The following is a 24,037-nucleotide window of genomic DNA, read 5'->3' as shown; positions in this document are numbered from 1 at the left end:
GCGAGGCCGCGGCCCGGTGAGGCCGCCCGCCCGTTGCCATGGCGACAACACCCCCCCCCCCCACACGTCTCTATGGTCGGAGAGCAAGGAAAGAGCGGCGCCCGCACTTCCGGCCTCCAGCCCGTCCCCCCTTCCCGGTGCCGCGCGCACCGCGCATGCGCAGCGCCCTCTGTGGCAGTGGCGGGAGGGAGAGGAGGGGAGGGGGCGGGGGCGGCGCATGCGCAGTGCTGCGCCCGCCCTGGCTGAGGCGAGCGGCGCGGGGCCGGTGAGTGGGGGAGGGGCGGGGCCGGGGCCTCCCCCACCGGTACCGGGACCGGGCCCAGCCCCGCGGCCGGGCCGCTACGGGGCGGGGAGGCCCCGGCCTAGGCCTCCAGAGGGCCCCGGGGCCGGTGTGGGCTCGCTCCCCGCTCCCTTTTAGGCCGCCCCGGGGTGGGAAGGGGGCGGCGGCCGCGCCGTTAGCGCTGCCTTGGCCTCTCCCGGGACCGGCCGCGGCCTGGTGGGCCCCAGGGGGGTGGGGGGGGGGCAGGGGGTAGGGGGTAGGGGGGAGGCCTCACGCAGCTCCGTTCCCCGCAGGGTGAGAGCCGCGAGGAGGCACCGAGCGCCCCCCGGGATGGCGGAGCAGAAGCGCCTGGCCTACGCCATCGTCCGGTTCCTGCACGAGCAGCTGCGGGGCGGCGGGATGAGCCCCGACGCGCAGGAGAGCCTGGAAGGTCGGTGGGGGGGTGCCCCCAACCGGGGCTGGCAGCCGGGGAAATCGGGGGCTCGGTGCCTGCCCCCTGCCCCCTCTGGTCGTTGCCCCCTGCCCCGTCCTGCCCCCGGTATCACGGTTTGCTCCGGGTTTGGAAGGAGTTTTTCTCCGTGGGGAGGTAGCCAGGGCACTGGGGGTGCTGCTTCCTTGTCTCGTCACCACCTTCAGGAGATCAGCTTGAGGAAGGAACGCACCTGGGATCAAAAGCCTCCCTGAGCCCCGCTTTGAGACTTAAAATGTTTAATCTTAAATGAGGCCCGGTCAGGAGCCTCACAGCATGGTGTAAAATAAGGACTCTGGGGCTGTCAGGAGGCGTCTTGTACTCGCAGAGGGCTTTCCAGTTCTGCTAGAAAATGCTTTTCCCCGCCACAGCCAGAATTTACACAGGCGTTTTTCAGAGGGCCTCCTTCACTGGTAACGAGAGGGCACTGACCCTAAGAGCTCTCCTTAAGGAGCTTATGCTTCAGTCTTTGGCCTTTATGTTCACCCCCAGCACACAGAGCACGGGCACGTCCACAGAAAGTGGTGGGCGCATTCCTGGGCGAGGCAGGGATGGAGACAGGGCAGGACGAGGGTGTTGGCTGGCAGGGATTTATTCCTGGTGCTCTCAGACCTTAAATTATGGCCCAAGGGCCCTGCTCCACTGCTGGGTTCCCCTGTCCGGGCTGGGAATGGATTCCTGTCCTGGTAGGGGAAGGAGCTGGGGGGCAGGAGCTGGGGGCAGCTTCAGGAGCGCTAGCGAAGCCCTGGCTCTGTTAACTTCCACCCCAACACCTCCTCTGAAGGTGCTGAGGGGATGGGAGTCGTGGCTGATGCCTTCCAGGAGCTTCCTTCCAGGGTTTTCCTGGTATTTTCAACTGTAAAAAAATCAGGTGCTGTGCAAAAGGGCTAAACAGACAGAATGGGAGAGCTAATGAGCTGTCTTTTCATATCCAGTGGCGATCCAGTGCCTGGAGACAGCTTTTGGGGTCTCCCTGGATGACCAAGACCTGGCTGTGTCCCAGACTCTTCCTGAAATATTTGAAGCTGCTGTAGGAAAGGTGAGCAAATCCCCTGAACACGCGCTGATGTTCAATCCAGGCAGCCCCAGGGGTGAGCTCTGCCTGATTTCCTCGGTGCTGCTGCCCCCTCGGAGGTGTGTGGGAGGGAAATGTTGTGGGCCTGATGAGTTTGGGGAGGGGGAGGCTGGGTTCTGCTCCGTGGGAGTCCTCCTCTCGGCACAGCGCTCTCCTTTCCCTTGCAAGGAGCCTGAGCACACCAGAACGAACTCGGAGCCCATCACCCCCTCTGAAGATGACGTAGCCGAAGCCGAGAGACTCAAGACTGAAGGTAGAGCCTCCTCTGGAGCCGGGCGTGGGGAGGTGTAAAGGAGGGTGGGGAGGGGAGGAAGGCTTCATTTGCGCTGCCCCAGGGGCACGCACGGAGCGGGAAGCAGGCAGAGGGGCTGGAGCCCTTTGTTCCTGCTCGTTCCTCCCCGCGGGTGCAGGTTTGGTGCAATTCAGCTGCCACAGAACCTGGGCAGGGAGCTGGGTCAGCAGCTCCTTCAGCTGGAAGGCTGGGCTGGGCAGAACGTGGCATCTTCCCCACCGAGGTCTCGGCGTGTTGTCTTTCCTCTGCCCCGTAAGAGTGAGAATAGAGAAATGCAGCAGAGAAATTCCTCTGAGCCGAGTACGTGGGGCTCTGGGGAGGCCTCGTAGGTGGGAGAGCAGCTGGAGATGCTCAGAGGAGCTCGCGGGATCCCTTCTGAGGGGGCGCTACGGGACGCAGACCCCCTGCCTCACACTCACACGCAGTTTGATCAGGAAGGAGCGCAAGCTCCTGGCTTCCCTCGCGTTATTTTCTCAAGTAGAACGGAGATCCAGGCCTGTTGCTTTCGTCTGTCCCCACTTTTACCTTGCTGACGAGCCTTTTCTCCGTCCCTTTAGGAAACGAACAAATGAAGGCAGAAAACTTCGAAGCTGCGGTGTCGTTCTATGGGAAAGCGATCGAGCTGAATCCATCCAACGCGGTGTACTTCTGCAACAGGTACTGCTCTGCCTCCAGCCCCGTACCCCTGTGGTTTTGCTCCTTTCTTCTTACCCAGGGCTCTTGCTCGGTCGAAATCCCACGTTCTGCTTGTTCTGTTCCCTGCTCTTGGTGATTTATTTTCTTTCCAAGCTCGGTGACACACTTCCCTGTGCCTCTTGCCAGCTCTGTGCCCTGGCATCTCTAGATAGGATGTGGGTGTGGAAACAAACTCTGTCAGGCATTCAAGGAGATACAAGGATGCCAAGAAATACTGTCTGCTTTCATGCAATTAACTCCTTAAGGAAGACAAAGGGCCCAGGTTTGGGAGGCTGGATCGATAATAAACAAAAGAGTGAAGTGAGACGAGTTGAAGGCTCGGTCTTGAGAATTTTATACGTGTTGAGAGCTGTGTGTGTGCAAAATGAGCCTGCAGGTGACCTCCCTAATCTTCAGGGGTGTGCTAAGCAGAAGTACGTGCAAGCTGGTGGAAAAACAAGTGAGTTAAAACGCCTTTGAGTCAGGGTTTGATTTAGTTATCTGCTTGAGCAGAGCAGGGAGCCAAGGTTTTAGTTACCTGCTTATCGTGAGCGCAGGCTCCACGAGTAACCTGTGTGCACGCGAGGTGGTGAGTTACTTCCTGGCTCGTTTTAGCTGCCTGAGGGTTGTCCAGCAAGGTGCTGGGCGGGTGTCCTGGTGCCAGTAAGAGGTGTAAGACTGGGGCTTGAGGGAGCTGGGTAAGAGGAGAATTAATTCTGAAATTTTATGTGGAGATTGTCAGAAAATGGATGAAACGGTCGTTGTGGCTAAGAAATCGAGGCATAAGGGAAGCTGAGGGCTTGGTGTGAGCTAGCGAGTGGGATACGTCCCTGCCTCCTCTTGGAAAGGCTGCGAGGAGGAGAAATCCTGGATTTATTTGCAGTAGGAGCAGAGCACAGAGCTGGGTGTTTGGGTAACACCCTGCTCACGTAGACACAGCCTGGATTTATGTCAACTTTACTCTTGACTTTGCCTGTGCCGCAGGACAGCACGGAGAGGGAACGGGGGTGACCTTGATCAACGTTTTCGAGCTGCTAAGTCTTTTCTGCACATCTTTCTCCATTCCCTCCAGAGCTGCTGCGTACAGTAAATTAGGAAATTATGCCGGAGCAGTCCGAGACTGTGAACGAGCCATAGGCATCGATCCAAACTACAGCAAGGCGTATGGCAGGATGGGGTAAGTGAGGGAGCTTCTGCTGCCAGAATTCTAATCTCGGAGTGCCTGGTGGCACCGATACCATCAGCGGTGCTCTGCCCTGGAATGCCGTGCACAAACACCTAGGGCTTCACCTCGGCGGGGGGTGGAGGAAGTCTGCGAGTGCTTATCTACCTCTGAAACGTTGTCTTCTGTTTCCACTTCGACAGCTTGGCCCTCTCCAGTTTAAATAAACACACAGAAGCTGTTGTTTACTACAAAAAGGCCCTAGAGCTCGATCCAGACAACGACACATACAAATCAAACCTTAAAATAGCCGAACAGAAAATGAAGGAGACTCCAAGTCCAGTAAGTCCTGAGGCTAACACTTGCTGTATGTGGGTAAGATGAGAAGATTTCTGCCTTATGCTACTCCAAGTGCTAGCAGGCGCTGTCTGGCAGAGGCTTGATGATCTGGGTTGTGTTTAGAATACAAATCTTGCATGCGGGCAGAAGGGAGATGGTTAATGAGCGCTGCCGTGAACATTTCCACTAAAATCCAGAGAGAGAAACTGCTCTGCTCGAGCACAGTCACCTTGGGCTTGTTTGAGAGAGCTGGGAAATGAGACTGATTAGTAGGAGCATTTGCAAGCAGCATTTTTTGCCTTAAGCACCTTCCTTAATTAAAGCCACTGCTCCTGAAATCCAGATTTTTTTTTTCTAGTGACCTGTTAGCAATACCAAAAGGACTTTTTAGTTTTTCTCTTTTTTTTTTCCCTTCCACAATTTTTTTTTTGTTTTGTTGGTTTTTGTTTGTTTGTTTTGCTTTGCTTTGTTTCGTTTTGTTCATATGAAAAGAATCCTGGCGGTTTTCTGGTCACAAAGCCAGCAACCGCCCTGCTGACAGGCTCAGGACCGTGTTAATTCCCCGTTTTGAAGGGGCTTTCGGTCTTCTAAAGACTTCTCCAGCCCAAAGGTGACCGAGTGGATGTGTTTAGCTTGGCAGGCATGATGGGGTCGAGCAGCCCAGCCCTGGCATGCCTCAGCTGGTGAGAGCGGCGCTCGGTAAATCATGCGGTGCCGTTACTGCTGCCACCAGCACGTGTCCCCTGCCTCCCTTAGCGAGCCTCACCCCCAGCCTTTGCCCTTAGCTGTGGTTTAAGGCCCAGGTGCTGATAACGCTGAAGAATTGAAGTAACGTTCGTTTTGCCGTGCTGTTTGTTGCATCAGAGGGCGGGAGGATGTCATCACCTGTGTGTGGTGTCTTTCTTCTTACAGACCGGAGGTCCCGGAGGATTTGATTTAGCTGGCTTGCTGAACAACCACGGCTTCATGAGCATGGTAAATCTGGACAGGTCGCAGCCAGGCTGCGTCTGGGCCGTGCAGTTCTCTGTTCAGGGTGAAATGTCTCAGGACAGGGCTCGGGGAGTTCCTGTGTCTCGGTAGCAGATTTGTTTTCGTTCCGTTTCTTCGCTTGGGTGTCGCTGCGAGGAGGCCGTGCTTGTGTCTTTCACTGGAGTCAAACAAAGAGCCAGTGACTTATTCACAGGCTTCGTGTGCTGGCTGTGGAAAGGGTGCCTGTTCTGCATTACCAGCCTTGTCGTGTGTGTGGTGCTGTGCTTCTCTTGGCTATTTTTGTCCTATTGATCTGTTTCCAAGTATTTCTGTCTTCACTTTGTTCCTAGTTGAATGGCACAACATCTGCATATTTACCCAGGCATTTCTGACTAAATAGGGTGTCCTTTTTTTTTCCCCCTCTTTAAATAGGCATCTAACCTAATGAACAACCCACAAGTACAACAGCTGTAAGTTTGATCCCGTCTTCTGTTTCCTCTGAGTCACTCTTTGAAGCTCGGGTGGGAGGGAGCGGGTACCAGAAGCGTGCAGGGCAGCCTCGGGGCAGCCTGATCTCCCCAGCCAACACGTGTTTTGAGAGCTCTGGCCTTGCTGAAGAGGAGCCTCAAAGGGAAAAAAGATAGATTGTGGAATTGCCTTTGGGAAGTTGGAGTCAGTTTGGCTCGGCTCAGTATTTATGTGGTGTGGGGACAGGATTTCACATCTCCATCTCGTTTGGGAGGAGAATATTTCCACCCTTTGTGCTGCAGAGCCATCAGGATCAATTCACAATGTTTGTCAGGTGCTCACACAATACAAATCCTTAAAATTCATGAGGTTCATGCCTCACCTGGCCGTGCTTTCAGAGCACAGGCAGGCAGTGAGTTAGAGACCTGAGGAGATTGTCCTTTGGTTGCTGTTAGGGACCGCCTGGTTGAAGGGCTGTGTCTGCTGCCATTTCCATTCGGTTCTGCTCCTTCCACTGCTGTTGCCAGCTGAGGTTCAGAGCAAGCAGATTTCCCTGGGTGTTGTAATCAGACAGCACAGGGCTTGCACAAAGAGGGGGGATATTCAGGGATACATTAGCTGACAGGGTTAGAAATATTTCTGTGTATTGTACAGGTCAATGCTGCGGTTGCTCTGCTGCAGTTAATGAATAAAAAGTCGTGGCAGGAGATTCCCTCACAGATAGCTCCCTCATCAGTGTGGGAAGGTGTTCCTGTTAGGCTGACGTTCCCTTCCTCGCGTAAAACAACCGATTTCTGTGTTTTGTTTCGTTTTCTGAGCGTTGCCCCTTGTTTCCGCAGCATGTCTGGGATGATTTCTGGTGGCCACAACCCCATGGGAGCAGCGGGCACCAGCCCCTCCACGAATGATCTCGCCAGCCTCATACAAGCGTGAGTAGGGAGCCGGGTCCTTCCCAGGAAATTAATAACCTGATTTTTGGGGTTTTCTGACCAAAACGAAAGCTTCAGTTAACAGCTGGGGAGCGTTTAAACGCTGGGTGAAGCCCTGCCTCGTGGTAACACGAGCTGCTTGTTGGAGCCGAGCTCTGACAGGCGGCTGGGACGCGTTCCCTCGCAGCAGGCCGTGTCGGCGTGTGACAGCACCGCCACAAGCGCTGCTTCTTCTCCTGCAGGGGCCAGCAGTTCGCGCAGCAGATGCAGCAGCAGAACCCCGAGCTAATAGAGCAGCTACGGAGCCAGATCAGGAGTCGAACTCCAAGTGCCAGCAACGAAGATCAGCAGGAATGAGCAGCCAGGTGAGGCGGTGAGGTTGCAGCCGGGAGTGCCGCTGCACCCTGGCCGGCTTAGCAGGGAGGATTTCAATATTTTGCTGCAAAATCTCGTGCCTAAATTAGCAGTTTGGTGGCTCTCTCCTCCCCTCTGTATAGACTGGGGTCTCTGCATCAGTAAGAGTTGGTGCCGTGCCTCAGAGGCACAAGGCTTAGCCCTGGGGAGTGATAAGAGCTCCCCTCATGCATCGTGTGACTGACAAATGGGTTTCGGTACTTAGCATTCATGGTTGTTAAAGGGGCGCTTTATTTTTCCTGAAAATTGAATTTGCCCATGTCTTGTCTCCCTGTCTCTGCAGCGCAGTCCGTGGGAACTTTGTTCTTTGCTTTAAAAACTGGAAGCCATGTGCGTGTTGCCATTTCTTGAGTCGGAAGTGTCCAAGAGGGGGAAAAAAAAAAAGAAAAAAAGAAAAAAACACAAAATACTTTATATGACCTGCATGTTAAAGACAGATTCACGCTTTCTTTCCCTAGTCTTCGTCCCTGCTCCTCCCCCTCAGCCTTTCCATTAGTTTTTTCTTCTGGAAGACCCAGCCAGCTGAACACAAACCAGCATCAACAGCCTTTCTAAAGAGACTCGGAGAATTACCTACACTGATACATTTCTATGTTCTTTGCTACATGGGAATTTTTTAACCCGTTTTTGAAGAACGACGCGCTCTTCACTACAGGATCTCTTCACTCTCCTGCCCACGTGCCACTTCAAAGAAGTGTTCCAGGCCCTCCCCGTCCTGCTCCCCGTCACCTTCGCGCCAGTCCCGAGCTGGCGGCGTCCGAACGCTCCGGAGACCTCTGGATCTCGGGGTCTCCAGGAGCAGGGTTTTTCTGTTGATGACATTCGCTGCGTTCCTCGGTCGGGTCCGTAGCAGCATCGCCAGGGTTGCTCAGAGGTGGGCTTTGGCCGTCGCCTCTCCACGGTTCGTGTAAATGTGTCGGGGGGGGGGGGGGGGGGGGGTTGGGACTGCTTAGGGCGAGCGTTTCCAGACACGCTTCTGGGGGCTCCTCCCCAGGCCTGGCAAAACTTGTCTAGTGTTTAGTAATTATGGCTATGTCGTCGGAATGATCCAATCTGTGAACTAGTCGGGTGGACAGTCAGAAAGATGAGGTATAATGTTCTCGGTGTTTAAAGAGGTTTCTCTTCTGCTTTTTAATTTGTCTTTTCTGCATGTCAGTAATCAACCTGGTCGACTGTGCTGGTGGTAGGAATAGAGGGCGCGTGAGTAGAGAGCAGAAGGAAGAAGAAAAACGCTCCTGGGACAGCACGGTGCTGAGCGGCTGCTGGTTCCATGCGGGGGGCCTGGCAAAGAGAGGTTCTGCCCCAAAAATCACGGGGGGGGGACGAGGGGAAGCGCTCTGGAGGCTGATCCAGCCTTCCACCCTGGGGAATTCCCCTGTGTCACTCCCAGGGCACGCGGGAGGCTCTGGGAAGTTCCCCCAGAAGTCACTAGTTGAGGCTGGGGGGGTTTTGCATCGATCTCAGAATGGTTTTAGGGTTCCTCGCTCGATCCTGGAGGGGGGGGGAAGGTGCGCTCCTGGCCTCAGGAAGTGTCCGGCTGGGAGGAGGGCGTGAGGTGGAAAACGCCCCTTGGGGAGAGCCACTTGGTGGAGTGGGGGAGCAGGTGTAGCTGACGATTAATATCAAGAAAAGAATGATTTGTAAATGCTCCATAACTCCGTGGTTAATGTAACGTGTGAAGAATAAAAGATTTGGACACTCGCCTCCTGCTCCCTCTTGCCCCCCGTGCCTGAAGCCAGACCTGGGGCCGGGCTCGTTCCAGGGCTGCCGCCTGCGGAGGTTTGTGTGGGGTCAGAGCTTCCTCGGTGTCCTGAGGGCTGCGAGGCACCGCCGGGGTGAGTTTTTTCCACCTTTGCCATTTTTTTTGGCTCCTTTCTTGCTGAAAACCCGGTGCCGTGCTTCATGCACCTGTATTTCGGCACGGCACACGAGGTGTTTATGAACTGCGTCTTTCCCCCTCTGCCCTTTATGTGCCAACCCATTGTTGGGATCAAGCAAAAGGAGAAGTTCTAGGGCTGTAGGATGGGGTGGAAAGAAAAAAAATGTGGATCATCCAAAATAATGAAACTTGGATGATTTTTTTCCCTTATTTTTTGCATCTCCTCAGGGCTGCTCACCCTTGCTCCTTAGGCTGCTCACCCTCTTGTCCTTGTAGCTCTTCCCTCACCTCTCTTCATGTTTTTTTCTACACCTCCGTGTAAAAAACCTGCTATTGGGACCCCAAAAACCTGTTTTTTTTTTTAATTTTTTAGCCCATTTCCCCTCACCCTGCACCCCCTCAGGCCCTGCGTTTAGCACCGGGATTTAATGAACGGATTTCCGCGGTTCTTTAACCAAACCCAGCCCGAGCCCTGCTGGAAGCCGAGGCCCCCCCGGTGCCCGTCTCGGTCCCGGTTCGGGCCCGGCCCCGTCAGCACCGGCGGCCCCGGACAGCGCTGCGGGCCCGGCGCCACCCCGGAACCCTCGGTCTCCGTCCCCGTTTCCAGCCGGGCTCCGTTCCGCGCCGCACCCGGGGGCTCTGGCAGCGTGCCCGCCTCAGGGCGTGGGCGGGCTGACGGGCATCCCCCGCGACCAATCACCAGCCGCGCCGCCCCGCCGCAGCCAATAGGAGGGCGGAGGGCGCGAGCGGGGGCGGGCGCTGTGCGGGGGCCGCTTGGACGGGGCGCGAGCGGGAGCCGGAGCGTGAGTGGGGGGGCAACGGGGAGCGGGGGGGGGGGCGGTTGCCGGGGTAACGGCGGGGGGCGGGGCTGCTGGGGGCAGGGGGGGAACTGGGGGAACTGGTGAGGTCTGGGGGGGAACTGGGGAGGGAACTGGGGGAACTGGTGAGGTCAGGGGTGGGGAACTGGGGGAACTGGGGCGGTTGGGGGGGGGTAACTGGGGGCCCGGGGTCCGTTACTGGGGTAACTGGGGCAGACGGGAAGGGAACTGGGGTAACTGGGGCGGTTGGGGGGGGAACTGGGATAACTGGGGTGGTTGGGGGAGGAACTGGGACGTCCGGGGGGGGGTAACTGGGAGAACTGGGGCAGTTGGGGGGGGAAATGGGATAACTGGGGCGGTTGGGGGGGGTAACTGGGGGCCCGGGGTCCGTCACTGGGGTAACTGGGGCAGACGGGAAGGGAACTGGGGTAACTGGGACGGTAGAGGGGGTAACTGGGGACCAGGGGCTGTTACTGGGGGAACTGGGACGGTCAGGAGGGGTTAACTGGGGCAACTGGGGCTGGTGGGTGGGTCAGTGGTGTAACTGGGGTGGTCAGGGGTGAGTCACTGGGGTAACTGGGGCGGTCGGGGGGGTAACTGGGGGCCAGGGGGTGTTCCTGGGGTAACTGGGACTGTCAGGGGTGGGTAACTGGGGTAACTGGGAGCTGCTCCTGGGGGGGGCAGGGTTTGGGGTCTGCACGGGGTTGGGGCCACGCTCCTTTGGGGCGTCTCAGCAGCCCGTGCTGCGTCCTGGGACAAGCCCCCTCCCCAAACCCCCCCCTCAGTGTCCTCTGCATGCTCTCAGCGAGCTGGGGGGGCTCGGGGGGGGCTTCTGGGGGGGATCCAGGCCCGTTCCCGTGCCAGCAGGGGCACCCCGCTGGGATTTTAAGCCTCACACCCAAGGAAATCTTTGCTTTCTGCCCCAGACTCCTGCTTCACGTAGCACTTGAGCGTTTCGGGGTGGGGTGGCGAGCCCAGCGCGGCGCTGAATTAATTTTTTTTTTTTTTTTTTTTTTTTTACAGAATTTTCAGGCTGCCGAGGTCGTCCGGGCGTTCGAGGCAGCGCCTGCTGCACGTCGAGGCGTCGGGAAGGAGCGCGAGGTATTCCTGGTGCAGCTTGTGGCTTAAGCTGCTTTCCTCCGCAGGTCGCGGGGCACCCGAGGAGCTCCAGGCTCTGCTGGGGGCTTCTCTGGGCTAGGAAAAAAAAAAAAAAAAAGAAAAAAGTTAAGAGTTTACTGAGCTTCCTCCAGAGGAGGTGAGAATTGTGGAAAAAGGAAGTTTTTTGCCTCCAGTGATGTCTCCAGGCGTCCCTGTCCTGGGAGCTGGGTGCGTACCTCACGTACCGGCCGCGTGCGGTGCCTCAGCACCCAGCAAACGAATTCCCTTCTGCTCCGGGACCCCACGAGGGGTTATTTTGGAGGGATTTCGTTTGAGAGGGCCTAACGCCACGCCGTCAGCTGCGAGGTGACCTCCTGGTGGTTCTGTGTGCTTCAGGAGGGCAGCGCAGCTCATGAGCTGGGTCAGTGTCATGCCAAAGCCTCGGAGGGACCCCGCTCATTGGCAGCAGTGATGGCCACAGCCGTGGGCTGCCTGCTGTGGGAGCCCTGTCGGTGTGAGCCACGATTTTAGGCTCAGGGCTCGCTCAGACCCCACTTGTCTGCCTGGTTCAGTGGGAGCAAATCGAGCAGCATCACCCAAGCCGGGTTTTGTGCTGAACGTCGCTTTCCATGGCCTCTCAGCTGAGATCCGAGCCTGCCACAACCAGACAGGCTGCTGTGACCTCTCTGCTCGCCCCTGCTTGAGCAGAAAACTCAGAAAGACGCCTTCAGCTCCTCAAACTCCCTCACCAAGCGTGGGGTCACTCAGTCCCGACGCCCCTCACCATGAGATCCCCGTTCATGCAGCCCGCTGCGCAGAGCCACTGATAGCGATCAACGCTGCCAGCCCTCGAGGGAGGCTTCGGCCTCAGGACTCTTTTGTATCCAAGTTAATTAGCTGCTCCAGTGGCCAGGTATCCAATTATTCCCCTGGCCCACCGCCGGGACGAGCGTCAGCGTGGCTGCAGACGTGCCCTGGTGGTTCGTTAGCCCTGGCACCTCATCAGCCCTCGGGGCCGCCCGGCACCCTCTGCGAGGTGACCCCACGCGTTGATTCAGCCCTGGTGCTGGCTCTGCGGCTGCTCATCCTTGCATCAGCAGAGGGACCCGCTCGTGTCTTTAAAAATAGATTTAATTTCGTTATTTTTTTTTAAATGGCTCTAGGAAAACGAGTTTAACTGCTGCTGCACCTAACCTGGAGGGAAAAATGTTTCTGATCGAGCCACTTGTCATGACCCAGGCAGCTCAGACCTTGCGTTTTTCTCACCATCTGCCTCTCTTTTGTCACACACTGTGGGTTTGAAACCCTCACAGTGATTTCTCCTCAGGTTTTCCCTTTAGAGAGCTGCACATCGACCGGTAACCAAAATTCCTCTGGCTCCTGGTAGGGAGCAAACAGCCACCTGCGGAGGCAGCGACCCGCCCCGGCAGGACGGCGATGGTGGCTCGGGACCGAATCTGCTCTTCTCATTTGAAGAGAGACCTTTAATTTCATTTCTCAGTGAAATGGAGAGCCACCAGCTCAAGCCCACGTTCATTTCTCGTGGTTAACATCAAAGCCTCCATCCTTTGGCTGGGCTCAGGTGGATTTTAAGGCAAGATGGAGCAGTTTGTGCCTGGAGCTGTGTAGGTGTTTCTACAGAGACCGAGGCTGTGCCAGTTTTGTGGCAGTACGATTCCTACCAGCTTTTCAAGTCACTGTTTGCTGCAGTTCAATTCTCTCCCCTGCCTGTTCCGTTGCCCCGCGGTGCCAGAGCTTTGTGCCTCCTCACCTCTCCGGGCTGTGAGGGGGCAGAGTTAAGGTCCAGAGGCCGGCACGGGGTTTGGGATGCGAGCTGCTCCTCTCCCCAACAAACACTGACACGGGGCAACCTCTCGTTTCCCTCCTGCCCGCAGCTCTGCTCCAGGAGCACCTCTCCCTCGCCCTTTGCCTGCTGCAGCCCCCCCGCCACCCGCCCAGGCAGCGCCATGAAGATCGTGGTGGCCAAAGTGCTGTGCCTGCTGGGCATCTGCGTCCTCATGCTGGCCGGCTCCCTCCTCCCCGTCAAGATCATCGAGGCAGATTACGAGAAGGCTCATCGCTCCAGGAAAGTCATCGCCCTCTGCAATTCCTTCGGAGGGGGGGTCTTCCTGGCCACCTGCTTCAACGCCCTGCTGCCGGCCGTCAGAGGCAAGGTAACTGCTGACAGCCCCCGGGGAGCTGCGGGGAGCCCGCGCTGCTCTGTGCGAGGCTGCCAGAACCCTGCCCCTGGGGAAGAGGAGGGGTAGGGGCCATCCCCAGCCAGAGGGACCCATTAAGCCCCCTCAGGAACCTCTGGTGTTTCAGGTCACGAAGGAAAACATCCCCTGCCTCCCATTCAGCTCCCATGGAGCCTGCTTGGAAAGTTTTTGTGATGCAGAAGGAGGCTGAGCATCACCTGGGGGGGCTGGGCTCAAACTCCTGCCCTCGAGCCAGTGTTTGAAACACCCAGAGAGCCCCTGACCTCCTGCTGGAAGGCAAAGAGGTCCCCAGGTCCTTGCACTGAGGCCTGGATGCAGGCTATTGAGGCATCACAGATGAGTTTCGTGTCATTGTGGGCGCACAGCAGGAATATTTCATTGCTATGGAGCCCAGATTTCCCCCCTCTCATCTGCTGCTGGACACTTTCTTCCCAGAAGGGGCTTTGTAGGAAACTGGGAGAGCTTCCCGACGGCTCCCTGGGTGCCTGTAGGGAGCCAAAGGTTCGATTCACTGCGGGCTGTGTGCTTTGTCCTAGCTCGACGAAGTTCTTAAGCAGGGGAACGTGACCACGGACTACCCGGTGGCTGAGACCATCATGATGGTTGGCTTCTTCATCACGGTCTTCGTGGAGCAGCTCGTCTTGACCTTCCAGAAGGAAAAACCTTCCTTCATAGACCTGGAGACCTTCAACGCCGGCTCGGATGTGGGCAGCGACTCGGAATACGAGAGCCCCTTCATCGCCTCGTCCCGCGGGCGCGGCCGGCACGGCCACGGCCTGAGCCCCCAGGAGCTGTCCCGCTCCAGCCCCTTGCGGCTGCTGGGCCTGGCCTTTGCCTTGTGCACCCACTCCATCTTCGAGGGCCTGGCCCTGGGCTTGCAGGAGGAAGGAGGCAAAGTCCTGAGCTTGTTCCTGGGCGTCGCCATCCACGAGACGCTGGTGGCCGTGGCGCTGGGCATCAGCATGGCCAAAGCCTCGCTGCCCATGAAGGACGCGGCGAAGATGGCCGTGACGGTGAGCCTGATGATCCCCCTGGGCATCAGCATCGGGATGGGGATCGAGAGCACCCAGAGCGCCGCCAGCAACGTGGCCTCGCTGCTGCTGCAAGGGGTGGCGGGGGGAACTTTCCTCTTCATCACCTTCTTTGAGATCCTGGCCAAGGAGCTGGAGGACAAGCACGACCGCCTGCTGAAGGTCCTGTTCCTGGCGCTGGGCTACGCCGCGCTGGCCGGGCTGGTCTTCTTCAAGTGGTGAGGTCGGGAGCGGTGGGGGAGCCAACCTCATCCTCCTGCCCCTCGCGGCCGGCCCCGAGAGGAGCCTGCTGGCAGCCCAGGGGGGACGCTGAAGCTTGGCAGCCACGCCAAACACCCCAATCCAGGAGGTGTTTCGGCACCGACCCGAAGGAGGAGAATTTTCTCCTCTGTGCTCGGAGGGAGAGAAAAAAAACCACGAGGAGTGTCCCAGCGTAGGGGTCACGAGGCGCTGCCCCTGCCCCTCGGGTCTGCGGGTGCAGAGAGGACTGGGAACAGGCAGCACGGGGCTGGTTTTGGGGCTGCCCCCAGAGCTCTCAGCACGTTGTTTCCTGTTGACCTGCACAGCCACCCCCTCCCTCCCTCCCTCCTTCCCCTCGCACAAACTCGGGCCGAGCCTCGGCTTCCTTCCCACCCAGGCTCTGAGGAGGTGAGAAACCGATACCGAAACGAAGGCAGAGGCAGGTGGGACCGCGGCTCGCACAGCTGCGCTAAGCTGCTTCTGCTAGCTTAGTTTTTGAGCAAAACCTGGTTGTAATAGCTGCCAAAAATAACATCCCTGCTGGGGCTGCTCGGGAGCACTGTTGCCACAGCTCCCGCTGAGCCCAGCTTCCATTTTAACCCACAAACGGCTCCGGGAGCTTTCCCTTCTCAGAGTGATTAACGGCAGGAACGAGGCCGGGCCCTGCCCCATCCCCTGCTCCGTTCTCCTCGTCTCATCCCTGCGCCGTGCGTCCCCTGAAGAAAACCTGCAGCCGCGTTAACGCATCCTCGGAGAGATCCTCACGCCCCTACCTGAAGCCTGGGATCCATTAGCGTGTGAGAAACGGGCAGCAGCAACCCCCAGCGTTAATATTTCAGGGCAAGCAGCTCACGTTTAAATCACCTGCAGAGAACTGAGCGGCTGCGGGGCTGCTCCCCGGCCTCAGCCCCGGCTTCCAGCGGGCTCCTGCGCCCGGGTGAGGTCGTGGGGGGCGTCCTGCTGCTGCTTTCAAAGGAGGAGAGGAGAAATCTCTTCCCCCGGGGGCTTTGTGAGCCGCGGGGCTGATTAAAGCAGCCTCCACCTGACTGCGTGTGTCCGCGGGGAGCTCTCGTTGTGCCCGCATCCCGCGGCGATCCCTCGTGTTCGCCCTTCTGGGCCATGAGCTCGGATCAGAGGCTGGCAGCAGGAGCGAGCCCCCTCCGCTCCCCCCCCAGGGCCTCGCTGCTTTGGCAGGAGATGCATTTTAACGAGACGTGGCCGTCGCTCCTGCCGCAGCTCCCCCCAGGCACAGCAGAGCTCGAGGAGGTGCTGATGGAGCCGCGGCACCGTGGAGGCTCCGTGGAGGCACCGCGGCCCCTGCCACGACCCAGAAGGAGCGGGGAGGCTGCGACCCAGCCCCTCGGAGCAGCATTTGGAAGCTGATGGGGATCGGCACCTTAATTGCTGCAGCGAACCCGAGTCAATTCATCTGGCTTTGAAAAACCTGGAGCGGGGAGGGAGAGGGAGAGGGAGAGGGAGAGGGTTATTTTGGGCCTGCAATGACACAAATTAGCAGGGCCTGACGAGAATGGAATTTGCTTGGACGTGGTGAACCTGGGGGTGTTATTTCACCTCCCCCAGCAGCCCGGGGGGGGGGGACGTGCGGGACCTGCTGCTTTCTGCTGCTCATCCCGGGCAGGTGGGATGCTGGCTCCTGTTTTTCTGCCTCCATCTCCGGTGTCATTTTGTGGGTTTTTTTTGCAGCTATTTGCTCTCTTTGAAGGATCCTTCCCCCAGCTGGGGGGGCTGGAGGGGTCTCTCAGAGCATCGCCACCACCCCCCATGGCCGGCGGGGTGGCTGTGAGCAGTGTGGTGTGGGGGGGTTGTGCTGGATCCCCATTTTTCCACCTTTTTTTGTCCCGATGGGGTGTGGGAGCAACCTGGTGGGGGGCCACACGGCTGGGGGTGTCCCTGACAGTCAGCTCCTGCCTGTGGAGGAGGAAAAAGCCCGAAGTGCTCCCAATAAACACCCTGCCCCCCAATAAACACCCTGCCCCTCCCCACCTTGCTGCCTCCTCTTTATTTCCAGCCCCGCGCCTCGCCACCACCTCGGGGTGCCCGGATCAGACCCGGCTGCCCCTTCCCCATCCCGGGGATGTTTCCGAGCTCCTGGGGGGGGAGCGGGGAAGGGCAGCAGCCCCCCCAATGCAGCCCCCATCCCTTTTTCAGCCCCGCGCGTGCGCAGCCACCCCGCAGCAGCCAGCAGAGCCCCCGTTGCGTCAGGCGTCGCGGGGAGCTGGGGAGTGAATGAACGGAGGAGGAGCCGCAGCTAAAATGATCAAGGAAACTCATTCATTTCCTCTAACGAGTAGTACCCAGCAACCTCATAACGCTGCGGGGCGGCTCGTCGGGGACGGGGGGCTGCGGCTGGCGGCCCCCCGGGACGAGGCCGGTGTCCCCCCCGCGGGGGCTCGTGGCCTTTTGGGGGGGGGGTTTCACGGTGGGGTGCGTGTCGCTGGGTGCCGTGGTGGGGGCCACGCTGCTCCTCCGGCAGCTATTAATAGCAGCTGCGGATTTTAATTGCTGCTGCTCGTTAGGGAGGGGGGAGTCACGAGGCCCGGCCGTGCCACCCGGCAGCCCCCGGCCCCACGAGGGGCCTGCAGCCCCCGGGGGCTTTGAGAGCCCCCTGTGTGTGCCTGGGTGTCCCCCTGTCCCCGTCCAGGTGTCCCTGTCTGTGTGTCCGTGTCCATCCCCGTGTCCCTCTGTCCCCATCCCTGTCCGTGTGTCCCCAGCTGTCTGTGTCCCATCCCTGTCCCTCTGTCCCCATCCCTGTCCGTGCGTCCCAGCCCTGTCGGTGCGTCCCCATCCCTCTCTGTCCGTCTGTCCCTATCCCTGTCCATCTGTCCCTGTCCCCCATCCATGTCCATGTGTCCCATCCCTGTCGGCACGTCCCCATCCCCAGCTGTCCGTCTGTCCCCATCCTTATCCATCTGTCCCCATCCCTGTCCGTCTGTCCCCATCCCTGTCCGTGTGTCCCCGTCCGTCCGTCCCCATCCCTATCCATGCGTCCCCATCCCCAGCAGTCCCCCTGCCCCCATCCCTGTCCCCCCATCCCAATCCTTGTCCCTGCCCCGCTCCCAGTCCCCCTCCCTGTCCCCCTCCCGGTCCCCCCGTCCCGGTCCCGGTCCCGCTCGGTTCGGGGCTGAGCCCGGGGGGTCCGGCGGGGCGGGCGCGGCGGGCGGGGCCGGCGGCGGGGCGGGATCGGCTCTGCGGCGGCCGCACCGCACCGCACCGCACCGAGCCGTGCTGAACCGAGCCGAGCCGTGCTGAGCCGAACCGAGCCCAACCGAGCCGTGCACAGCCCCCCCCCCCCCCCCCAACCGGCCCCACCGCACCGCTCCCGGTCCCTCCGGACCCGACCGGGCCGTCCCGGGCCGAGCCGAGCCGATCCGAGCCGAACCGGGCGAACCGGAGCCGCCGCACCGGGACCGCACCGGGCCGGGCCGGGCCATGCGCTGAAGCCGCCGCGCAGCCCGCAGCCAAGGGCGGATCCCGGGCAGGACTCGGTGAGGCGGCGGCACCGCAATGCGCCCCGCGGGGGGACCGGGAAAGGGCCGGGGGGCGGCGTGGGGGGGGGGGGCCCCGGCAAGGGCAGGGCACGGCCGGGAGCGGGGTGGGGACCCGGAGCCGTCCCTGTCCCCGTCCCCATCCCCGTCCCCGTCCCCGTCCTCCAGCCCCATCCTGCCCCTCCAGCATCCTCCTGCTGCTGCTGCTCCTCCATCCCCGTCCCTCTCCCCTCCATCCTCATCCCTCTCCCCTCCATCCCTATTCCTCTCCTCCCTCCCCATCCCTCTCTCCCTCCCCTTTCCCCCTCCCCTCCCTCCCCATCCCTCTCCCCTCCATCCCCGTCCCTCTCCTCCCCCCCCATCCTGCCCCTCTCCCCCCCCCAGCCCCAGCCCCCCCACCCCCTGTTTATCTCCCCCGGCGCTTTGGGGGGGGGGGGGGGCGCTGAGCTGGAGGACGCGTGGGGGGGTGCAGGGGGTGCAGAGCCCCGGCAGGATCAGGCCCCATCCCCAGGAGCTGGGGTGTTGTGTTCACAGGGAGAGGGGCTGACGGGGGCCAGGCGATGCCACGGGGCCCGGGAGCACCCCTGGGTGCTGCAGAGGCCCCATCCTGCCCCCCCCCGGTGCCCCACACCGTGGCAGTGGGGCTGGGGGCATCTTTGGCCGTGCCGTGGGCAGGTGGGACCGGCAGGACCGAGCTCTGGTGTCCCCAGGCACAGGCTGAGCCACGGCCTCTGCTCCGTGTCTGCGTGCCCACGACACCTCCGGGCCCGTGGGGGCATTTTCCTGCCCCGTGCTGCAGGACCCAAAGCAGAACGGGCTCCTCGGTGCCCAGGCCACGGCGATGGGCTCCTGCCCCGGCCACGTGCGTGCCCGGGTGCCTGGAGATGTGCTGGGGCCTGTGGGGTCCCCTGGATGCACACGGGGCTGAGGGAGCTGGGGCACCCCATGGGAGCAGGACAGACCTGACCCCAAACCCAGCCATCCAAACCTAAACCTGGTGCCCCGCTCAGGAGCCCGTTCCCATCCCTCCAGGTGCCTTTGGGATGGCTCCTTTGGGAACGCAGCCCCACGGCAGCATTAACCTCTCCAAACCATCACGCTCTGCCAGGGAAGCCAAGATGCTCCTGCACGCACAGGGACACCCCGTGGGGACCTGGCAGGCCACGAACCCACAGCCGTGTGTCACCTGTGGCCGTATGTCACCGTCCCCCGGTGTCACCACCGCCCCGGTGCCTGTGGCCCCGCTCCGTCCCTGGGCTGGGAGCGGTGGCACGGGGCAGCGCAGCAGGCGCCGAGCTCTGTGCGTGAAATGGCACCTCCTTACGCAGCAGATCTGGCGCCGTGGCAGAGCCGGAGGGGCTGCAGGCACCGCTGGCTCCTCGCCGGGTCGGGGGCTGCCCCACGGCACCGCTCCCGCTGCCGGGGGTGCCCGCCGTGACCCCCCCCCCCCCTCCTCTCCATCAGCCTCAGCCGCAGCTGCTGCGCCGGTGGCCACGGCTCGGCCATATGGCCGCGGCACGGGGGGGCTGGTAAAAATAGCCAGAGCTGCTGCACCCCGGGCGGGCCAGTGCCATCCTGCCCTGCTGCCCGGCAAGGGCGTCCCAAGGGCAGGGGGAGTTTTGGCACCGGGGGGGCCCAGGACCCCCCCTCGCTGTATCCGGGATGAGAGCATCGTCAGAGCAGGGGGCTGGCGAGGGTTTTGGGGGTGTCCCTGTTGCCCCCCCCAGGCTGGCGCTGGGGGTTTCCATCCCGAAGCCCCCGCTGGCACCGTGACGAGCGCCTCTGCCCTCTCCTTGCAGCGGCGGCAGCTTCTCCGGGGCACGATGCCGGAGCAGAGCAACGACTACCGGGTGGTGGTGTTCGGCGCCGGCGGCGTGGGCAAGAGCTCGCTGGTGCTGCGCTTCGTCAAGGGGACGTTCCGGGACACCTACATCCCCACCATCGAGGACACCTACCGCCAGGTGATCAGCTGCGACAAGAGCGTCTGCACCCTGCAGATCACCGACACCACGGGCAGCCACCAGTTCCCGGCCATGCAGCGCCTCTCCATCTCCAAGGGCCATGCCTTCATCCTGGTCTTCTCCGTCACCAGCAAGCAGTCCCTGGAGGAGCTGAAGCCCATCTACCAGCAGATCGTGCAGATCAAGGGCAGCGTGGAGAGCATCCCCATCATGCTGGTGGGCAACAAGTGCGACGAGACCCAGCGGGAGGTGGAGAGCAGAGAGGGGGAGGCCGTGGCCAAGGAGTGGAAGTGCGCCTTCATGGAGACCTCGGCCAAGATGAACTACAACGTCAAGGAGCTCTTCCAGGAGCTGCTCAACCTGGAGAAGAGGAGGAACGTCAGCCTCACCATCGACGGCAAGCGCTCCAGCAAGCAGAAGAGGACAGACAAAATCAAGGGGAAGTGCAGCGTCATGTAGAGCCCCGGACTGGCCCGCGCGCCCCCCTCCCGGTCTCCCCTCCCTTCCCTCCCCCACGGCCGGACAGCGGCGTCGCAGCGGGGCCGTCCCCTCGTCCTCCCCGTGGCCGTGGCCGTGTTGGGGGGGGGCTGTGGCAGGTCGGCGGCCCCAGGGGTGGGGGGCGATGGCGGGGCTGGGCCGTGGACCTGTGGGGACATGGATGGGGACACGAGGCCGGGCACGCGTCCACACACCGCAGCACAACCGGACACTGGGACATGGGGACGGGGACGGCGCGCGGGGACCCCACCGGGAGCAGAGCCTGGGGCCACGGAGAGGGTCCCGGCCCCCCCAGCCCCCCTCGGGCCCCGTGCATGGGAAGGACGGCGCCAGGCAGGGGTGGCGGTGTCACCCCCCGGGTGACAGTCACACTGCCCCCAGGCTCTCCCTGTGCCTCCTGCTGTGCTCTTCCCCGGGCAGGAGCCCCCCCAGCTGCACCCCGCTGCCCGCAGAGCCCCCAGCCCCATTCCCATCCCCGGGCCCCCCCCAGCAGCCCGGAGCCGCCAGCCCAAGCACAAAGCATCGGGTCCGACCGAGGTCCTGACCCAGCACAATCCTGGCGAGCTCGGACACAGACCCCCCCCCAGCACCCCCACCGGCCGTGAATGCGGTCGGGGTCCCCCCTGCTCCTGCAGAGCCCCCCCCAAATCCCCAGCACCCCCCATCCGCTGCCCCCCCTCACCCTATAGCCCCCCAGCTTGTTCCCCCCATGGCCGGAGCGGGGCCCCCATGCCGCCAGCAGCCCCCCCCCATCCTTTTGGGGTTCTCCCCTCGCTCCGGCCCCGCTCCCCCTGCCCCGGGGCCGCGCAGCCCCCACGCCGCGGGGGTGCCAAGAGCAGGGTGCCCCCCCCCCCCCCTCGTGCTGCACCCCCTCCCCGCTCCCCCGGCGTTTTAGGAGGCGAGCCGAGCGACCAGGGGACAAGGTGCCGCGACGATGTAGCCTTTATTCTAGAAATAGTCTTCCTTCAATAAAGAGATGAGAAACGCTCCTGCCTCCCCGCCGAGCGGCCGGACCCGGGGGGGGGGGGGGCTCAGGGCCATTTTGGGGGGAAATAGGGGAGATTAGGGTGTGTGTGTGTGTGTGTGTGTGCGCGTGCACGAGCGCTCGCCGTGCGCACCCGCGTGCCCGCGCACGGGGGCCGCCGGTGGGTGCCCCCCGCCCCCCCTGTTGCCGGCGCGGGCTGGCGGCCCCGTGGGGAGAGGAGGGGAGGGGAGGGGGTGGGAGCACGGGGCCTGCGTCATCATCATCATCATCATCATCATCGTCGTCGTGCCAGTTGCCATGGCAACCATCCGCTCCCCCGGCGCTGCGGCCACGTGGGCACGTGGGTGCGGGTGGGGGGCCGGGGGGAGCGGGGCCGTGCGGGACGCAGGGGCCTCGGCAAGGGCACGGCTCTACGGGGGTGGCACGGCCCTGCAGGGATGGCATGGCCCCATGGGGATGTCGTGACCCCATAGGGATGGCACGGCCCCATAGGGATGTCACGGCTCCATGGGGTTGTCGTGGCCCCATAGGGATGGCACAGCCCCGTGGGGATGGCACGGCCCCATGGGGATGTCACAGCTCCATGGGGACAGACACAGCTCTGCCAGGATGCTCACGGGTCCACGGGGTCAATCAGCACCCTGGGGACAGGCACGGCACCCAGGGGGTGTCACAGCACCCATGGGTGTCACAGCTCCCTGCCACCAGCCATGGGAACCGCTCCCGTCCCCGTGTCCCCAGCAGGTGAGCGGGACGGGCACGTGAGGACACCCGGGGCTGGTCCCCACCCGTTGGGACCCCCGGGGTGGCAGAGACCCGGACCCAGCTGGAAGGCTCACAGATATTTATGGGGGGGTCAAAAAACCCCCAAACACACCCGGCACCCGCAGCTGCTCTGCGGCATTTTCAGCCTGGGGACAAAATCGGGAAGTCCTCCCCCTGCCCCCGTTCCCGTGCCTCTCATCCCCGTGCCAGCCTCTCCCCCCCCCGGTTCCGTTTCCATCCCCAAAAGGAAGCAGAAAGAGGGGCCCGGACCAGCCCCCCCCCACCCCATTCTGGCTCAATTTTTCCTCTTCTGACACCAAAACCCCGTGCGGGGATGGAAACAGGCTTGGGGAGCAGGGGCACGGCACCGTGCGCCCCCCTCCCTGCCCATGGCCTTGCGCCAGCTCTCAGCACCCCCAGGGCAAAACAACGGGGACAAAAGGCGATTTGGGGACAAACCGGGCAGAATTGGGGGCGCCGCGGTCCCTTGACCCCCGATCCACGAGCAGCCAAAAAGAAATTCGGTTCCGAGCCCCACAAAGAGCTGCGGGGCCGGGGGTCACAGCGGGGCCCCGTGCGCTCCCCCCCCCCCCCCCCCCGGTGTGTGGCTGGAGCCATATGGGCGCAAACGGGATTAGGGGAATCGGCCTTCTGCCCGCTAACGGGATTACGGCTCCGCAACCCCAACCCCGGGCTGGGAACGCCCAGTGGCCGCACCACTGCTTCTGCGGTCAGGATGGATGCATACTGGTGCATACTGGTGCATACTGGTGCACCCCAAGGACGCGACCCCCATCCCCGTGCGCCCCCGGGGGCCCCAAAGCCCTGATTCAGGGCACCGTGGGGGGGTCACCGGGGGGGTCATTGGGGCTTCCTGCGCCCCGTGACTGCCGCCTGCGGCTGATTCACCCGCTGGGATTTTCCCCGTGTCCCCCCCCCGCTGTAAAACCCTGGGGGGGGGTGGTTGGGGGCTGGGGGTGGCTGCTGGGGGGCCGCGGGACCCCTCCTGAGTCGGGGTGAGGGTGGGGGCCCGGCTGCCCTGCGGTGCTGGGGGGGGACACTGGGTGGCTGGGGGGGGGACACAGGGATTTGGGGGGCGGCACTGGGATTTGGGGACGTGGCACTGGGGTTTTATGGGGGACACTGGGATTTTGGGGGGGCAGCGTTGGGGTTTCGGGGGTCAGGACTGGGATTTGGGGGGGCAGCAATGGGATCTGGGGGGGGGCACTGGGACTTGGGGGGCAGAAGCAGGATTTTGGGGGGCAGCACTGGGGTTTTGGGGGGAGGGCACTGGGATTTTGGGGGGCACTGGGATTTTGGGGGGAGCATCACTGGGATCGGGGGGGCAGTGTTGGGATCTGGGGGGCTCAGGACTGGGATTTTGGGGGTCAGGACTGGGATTTGGGGGGGGTAGCACTGGGATTTTGGGGGGGGGGGCAGCAATAGGATCGGGGGAGCATTAGGATTTTGGGGGGAAATATCAAGATTTGGGGGGCATCCCTGGGATTTTGGGGCTCACCCCCAGGATTTGGGGACACCCGGGGCTCTGCTGCCACCCCCCCCGCTCCCCCCCTCATTAATATTAACCCCTCTCATTTACATAACCCCGCCCCTTCCCCCCGCCCCGCTCTCCCATTGGCCGCCCGCCCCGCGCTCCCCAACCCCCCCCTCCCCTCTCCCTCCCTCCCCCTCCCTTCCCCGCGCCGCCGCCTCACCCTACCCTGCTGCCTGCCCCTCGCCCCGCCTCCTCCTCCCCGCGCGCCCCATTCCCGCCTCTCCCATTGGCTGGCGGCGCTGCCCGTCAGCGGGGAGGCGTGGCCGGGCGCCCCCCGCCCTGCCCGCGCCCGGCGGGGCCGCCCAGCAAGCTGCGTTGCGCGGCAGCGGCTGCTGGCTCCGGCGGTGGCGGCGCCTCCCCCCCCCCCCCCCCCCCCCCAAAAAATTCCCGGTGCCCCCCCCCCCACGGTT

General features: G+C 62.0%; 3 protein-coding genes across 5 annotated transcripts; all 3 read left to right on the top strand.

Moving 5' to 3' along the window:
* Positions 1–215: 215 nt before the first annotated feature.
* SGTA (small glutamine rich tetratricopeptide repeat co-chaperone alpha) lies at positions 216–8,005 on the top strand. Of its 3 annotated transcripts, none has more exons than XM_084302758.1 (12): positions 216–265; positions 574–710; positions 1,685–1,788; positions 1,993–2,077; positions 2,674–2,773; positions 3,864–3,968; positions 4,157–4,295; positions 5,205–5,267; positions 5,694–5,731; positions 6,569–6,658; positions 6,901–7,023; positions 7,531–8,005. In XM_084302758.1, the coding sequence occupies exons 2-11, from the start codon at positions 611–613 to the stop codon at positions 7,013–7,015; spliced, it is 939 nt and encodes a 312-aa protein (XP_084158884.1). In that variant the 5' UTR covers positions 216–265; positions 574–610; the 3' UTR covers positions 7,016–7,023; positions 7,531–8,005. The 3 variants fall into 3 exon arrangements, with proteins under 3 accessions (XP_084158884.1, XP_084158883.1, XP_084158885.1); XM_084302757.1 differs by having other exon boundaries at positions 7,356–8,005; XM_084302759.1 differs by lacking the exon at positions 216–265 and adding an exon at positions 307–496 and having other exon boundaries at positions 7,356–8,005.
* A 1,706-nt stretch (positions 8,006–9,711) lies between these two features.
* On the top strand, positions 9,712–16,299 carry SLC39A3 (solute carrier family 39 member 3). The gene is made up of 4 exons (XM_084302552.1): positions 9,712–9,754; positions 10,793–10,870; positions 12,763–13,041; positions 13,623–16,299. Exons 3-4 carry the CDS (start codon positions 12,835–12,837, stop codon positions 14,337–14,339), a joined length of 924 nt encoding a protein of 307 aa, XP_084158678.1. The 5' UTR covers positions 9,712–9,754; positions 10,793–10,870; positions 12,763–12,834; the 3' UTR covers positions 14,340–16,299.
* Positions 16,300–19,686: 3,387 nt separating this feature from the next.
* DIRAS1 (DIRAS family GTPase 1) lies at positions 19,687–20,283 on the top strand (the record flags this gene model as incomplete). Its single annotated transcript, XM_084302571.1, has 1 exon — positions 19,687–20,283. One exon carries the CDS (start codon positions 19,687–19,689, stop codon positions 20,281–20,283), a length of 597 nt encoding a protein of 198 aa, XP_084158697.1.
* Positions 20,284–24,037: the final 3,754 nt, after the last annotated feature.

The sequence above is a fragment of the Netta rufina genome (assembly GCF_964035555.1).
Source record: "Netta rufina genome assembly, chromosome: 28".
NCBI lineage: Eukaryota > Metazoa > Chordata > Aves > Anseriformes > Anatidae > Netta > Netta rufina.
The sequence above is the reverse complement of the archived record's forward strand: the minus strand, read 5'-3'. Positions and strand labels throughout refer to the sequence as shown.